General features: G+C 32.4%; 1 protein-coding gene across 6 annotated transcripts; it reads right to left on the bottom strand.

Moving 5' to 3' along the window:
- Positions 1–363: 363 nt before the first annotated feature.
- LOC149884024 (uncharacterized) lies at positions 364–4,444 on the bottom strand. 6 transcript variants are annotated; one of them, XM_090097318.1, is made up of 5 exons: positions 2,393–4,444; positions 2,137–2,194; positions 1,809–1,903; positions 1,605–1,671; positions 364–1,287 (listed from the first exon to the last, which is right to left on the bottom strand). In XM_090097318.1, exon 1 carries the CDS (start codon positions 3,924–3,926, stop codon positions 2,838–2,840), a length of 1,089 nt encoding a protein of 362 aa, XP_089953444.1. In that variant the 5' UTR covers positions 3,927–4,444; the 3' UTR covers positions 364–1,287; positions 1,605–1,671; positions 1,809–1,903; positions 2,137–2,194; positions 2,393–2,837. The 6 variants fall into 6 exon arrangements, with proteins under 6 accessions (XP_089953444.1, XP_089953446.1, XP_089953441.1 ...); XM_090097320.1 differs by having other exon boundaries at positions 364–561; XM_090097315.1 differs by having other exon boundaries at positions 1,605–1,903.
- Between the last annotated feature and the right edge of the window lie 243 nt (positions 4,445–4,687).

The raw sequence follows: 4,687 nt of genomic DNA, 5'->3' as shown, positions 1-4,687 counted from the left end.
TTCAAATAATATTAGTTTTACTTATAATTCAGCATTCTGACGTTGGTCCAACGTATAATTCAAATAATATTAGTTTTACTTGTTTGCAAAAACTTTGATTTTGATTCAAAAGGTGTGCTTATCTTTTCAATCAAAAACAAAGTTTTTGCAATCAAATTAAAACCATTAATTTGACTAAAGTGTAACTTTTTTCAACAAAAGGGTAAATGTTTTTTTAATTAAAGCGTAACTTCTTCTTTGTAATGTTGAATAAAATGTAATGTCCAAATAAGTTTGAATAAAATTTGACGCTGATGAACGAAAATAAAACATTGATTAATGAACCAACTTAAATTAAACAATTACTAAGAGAAAATCAATATTTGTTGTAATAAACATTTTAATTATGTTAAAATATTTGTACACATGTTCAAACAAAATAACGTTCTTCTCGACTGCTAAGCATCCTTACGAATCTTGCATCTTTACTTCACTTGAGACTACAACAAAGTTCGAATGTTCCTCGTTATACAATTTGATAGAAATCTTTCGTTTTATGAGCTTTAGGCATTGCCATAGCTACTGCTAAAATTATAGGTGTTCATATATTTTTGTGTTTATATATATTATTAGCAAACACTTATCAGTTTCAACTTTTTTACAGAAAGTTTCGTCAATAAAGACTTTTCAGAAATCTGGAGGGAGAGGGGAGGACTAATCGCTAATTGAATTTTTGAAAAGTCTTTAAAAGTGATTTCTAATAATTTATTATTGCTTTGTTTTTGTAAGAATAGAGGGGGTGTAACCTCTTCAAATTATCAAAATATCTTTTTTTTTTTTTTTTCGTTTAAATTTTGATTTTCCCCCCTTAACTTTTGTTTTAGTCCCCCCCCACACACAACTTTTATGATCTTCCTATGCCACTGCATATATGTATGTATGTATGTATGTATGTATGTATGTATGTATGTATGTATGTATGTATGTATGTATGTATGTATGTATGTATATATATATATATATATATATATATATATATATATATATATATATATATATATATATATATACATATATATACATATACATATATATATACACACACATACACACACACATCAAATACAAAATCTATATTTAAATAATAAAATAGTTAATAACAAACATATGTAAGATATAAGCACTATATACAAATAAAATTTCCAAAAATAAAAACATAAAATATTTTTGATGTATTTTTACAAAATATTTTTTTTAAAATAATTAGTACATTTGTTGATATTTCACTTTCATTTTTTAATGCCACATCTAAACAGAAAATTATTGAAAAATAGTATCAGTATTTTACTGCAAAAACTAGAAGTAAAATGCTTCAAAATTCTTTGATACAAATAATATATGAATTCCAATCACCATTAAAATGCTGCAAATGCATATAAAATACATTACCGTATCCCTCTTTAACAGCTGTTAAGGAGGGATATGGTAACAAATGACAAATTACAAAACAAATGCTTCACTAGACATAACTGAAAAAAAAAATTTAAACAAAAGTTTCATTCAGTAAATAATGAAACAAAGAAATTTTAAATTAACACAACACTCAGCTAAAGATGCGATAATACCTTTTTCATCAGGATTGCTATCCAGATCACTTTAATTTTTTGAGTCTGATGTGAAATAGCGTTCATCCTGATCATCGTCATAGTGATTATTAAGAATTTGAAAAGGAAAATTATCTTCATCATTGTCAATATCAATCTAATATGAATTGTCATCATAACAAACATTTTCACAATCATTAGAAATACTGCAGGTAGAAACATTACTTTTCTGATAACTTTCACCATAAATTTCTTATATATCTTATCAACTTGCTCTCTCACTCTTCTTCTGTTTGTTGCATATGAAGCAGCCATCTAAACTATTAGTATCAGTTAAATTATATTGTATAATATTAGTAGCCTAATATTATAAACTATTATTAATACAAAAAAACAAAATTTTAAAAAAAATTTAACTTGACTACTTTAAAAATAAGAAGAGCAAGAGGTGATTTAATTCAATTTTATTTTATAAAATAAGTAAAAATATGGATAAAGTTAAATGGAATCATCCTCCTAAAATAATTAAATATGCAATAAAAAGAGGTCATACTCAGAAAATGCAAAAGCAGTTCACACATTCTACCACAAGATTTAATGTCTTCACAAACCTAACAGTTAACAATTGGAATAATTAAACAGGAGAGATAATCAACTCTGATAATGTGAATGTCTTCAAAAACAAGTTTGGTTGTTTCAAAAACAAACAAAAGAAAATAAAAATATAAAAAAATAATGAAAAAATGAAAAATAAAATGAACACTTTTCCAAAGCTGTCAAAGTTTAACATCTACAGATGTTAGACTCACCACATTGTATGTGTAGAGCAAAAAATTTATTATTATTACTATTATTACATTCTAGCATTTTATATCTGTAGTTTCGCATAAAAAAGATCGTTTTTTAGTTGTGCGTAAACGCCGATGTATCTTTGTAAAATTCAACACAATTTATATACAAGTTAATTCCCTAGGTATTCACACATATCTTTTCACACATACAATTATTTACAAGTAGGCATTCCCTAGGCATTCACACATATCTTTTCACAAATACAATTATTTACAAGTAATGCTATAAGGCATTCACACATCTTTTCACACATACAATTATTTACAAGTAACGCTATAATGACATATCCTTTACGCACATAACTATTCACAAGTAACGCTATAATGACATCTTTTACGCACACAATTATTCACAAGTAACGCTATAATTACACTCCCCCTTGGTCATAACGACCACTTCACCTCACGGACTATATCGCTCAGGTGCCATCCTTTTTCGGGTGCTTCTTCGCAACATTGGCGTCTGGTTTGTCTCGTCTTCAGGTAACACAACGCACAGTTCTTCATCATCTTCTAGATCCTCATTCGACTTGTTATCAACTCTGACGGGTCTTAGGTCGCGTATGTGCCGGGATACTTTGTCCACTTCTACCGTTTGCTCCGAAATAATTCCTGTAATTCTCCCAATTTTGTATTGAGAGTCACATCGGTTGTCCGGGGGCTTTACCCATACTTCATCGCCGAGTTTAAACTTGTTGGTGATCTTCTCATGAGGTTCATATGCGTTTTTATCGTCGTCAATTCCTCTAACTCTAATTTCGTAATGGTATAATTTATTTGCGGGTGCTGTAGATGGTTCAATAAACGTGTTCAGCTCCCTGAAGTCTAACACTGGTCGCACTTTCCCTTTGTTTTGCTGCACCACTGCCATAAGTGGAACCAAACCTTTTACTGGACCGTGTTTTTTCGCTTCGTACTTTTGCAGCCATTTTTTCTCTATCCACCCTTCAATTTCTTTTTCGTAATCGTGTTTTATGCCGATGGGGATGGTATATTCAGCAATTCTATTCACCAGATTTTCAGGTTTGGTATTCCATTTCCACGCAATTATCCATTCTCTATTTTTCTTTTCAAATGAAGCTGTGAAATCCTGAGCCGTTATATTCATATCATGAACATCTATTGACAAATCGCTTTTTAAACCAAGTAAACATGCTTCTTTTTTCATAAAACAAACATCCCGCGTTGCAGAAATCGATACTCCACCAAGTGCCACTATTCCATTCATACCCATTATGAAACAAAAACCCAGCGGTTTGAAATTGACCACAAGTGCTTCCACACACACTGTATTTCCATTTGGCGCGGTGATTCGAGTTTGGCTAACACCTTCGCACTGCTGTTGTTGTCCATTTACAGTTACCACGCTAACTTCTTTCTTCGTTATTTTTGTCGCACATTTTTTATAAATGATGCAGCAGGTACACCCTGAGTCAATTAGCACATCCTGAAATACACCGTTAATATCCAAGAGCATGGTAGGTAACGCCATTATTGATTGTTTAGGGAGAGAACTGGCGCAGACGTCTTCTCCCTCACTCCGTTTTTTGGACACATTCTTGATATGTGTCCATACTCTTGACACGAGTAACACAGCACATCGCTTGACTCCCGTCTTCTACTTGACTTGTTTCGATAATTATGTCTTCTTAAATGACAATCTCTCGCAAAGTGATTGGGAAGTTTGCATTCATAGCACACTGATTGTGTTTTATCTTCTAGCAACCTCGGATCACTACTTTTCATTGCAGCTACAGCAAATTTTTCCACCATCCCGTTGTTCCGTTCCTCGATCATCAGAGTCCTTGCTCGCGCAAGTATTTGAACAGTTGTAAGATCGTCCATACGAGAACTCGATCTCAGCATTCGTCGAACTTCCTCGGGGAGCCCAGCAACAAAGGCACACGCGATCGCTTTGTCTGGTAGCCCACCAATTAGGGTAGACAATCTTCGTAGTTCTGCCAAATAAACATCAACTGCTTCTCCATGTTTCAGCTTTCTCGTGACAAACTGCTCGTAGGCAGTGAATCCATCAACGGCAAAAGCTTCAAGCAAAGCCTTCTTTATTCTCTTAAAATTTTCTTTATCAGTCTCTGTTAACTGTTGATACACTACGAATGCACCATCAGTGAGACGGAGAGGAACCACACGTGCCAGATCGGTTACACCAATTACTTTACATACCAATTCAACCTTTTCCAGCCATTCCGCAACTGACTGTTGATCGTTTCCACTAAACTCTGGAATTAACTT

The sequence above is a fragment of the Hydra viridissima genome, unplaced genomic scaffold (genome assembly GCF_058129835.1).
Source record: "Hydra viridissima isolate aposymbiotic clone 2 unplaced genomic scaffold, HvirCarnegie_v1 scaffold_9, whole genome shotgun sequence".
Lineage (NCBI taxonomy): Eukaryota > Metazoa > Cnidaria > Hydrozoa > Anthoathecata > Hydridae > Hydra > Hydra viridissima.
The sequence above is the reverse complement of the archived record's forward strand: the minus strand, read 5'-3'. Positions and strand labels throughout refer to the sequence as shown.

Bases quoted from the DNA above. Each gene is read 5' to 3' on its own strand.
- LOC149884024 (XM_090097315.1), bottom strand. From the start codon at position 3,926: ATGGCGTTACCTACCATGCTCTTGGATATTAACGGTGTATTTCAGGAT.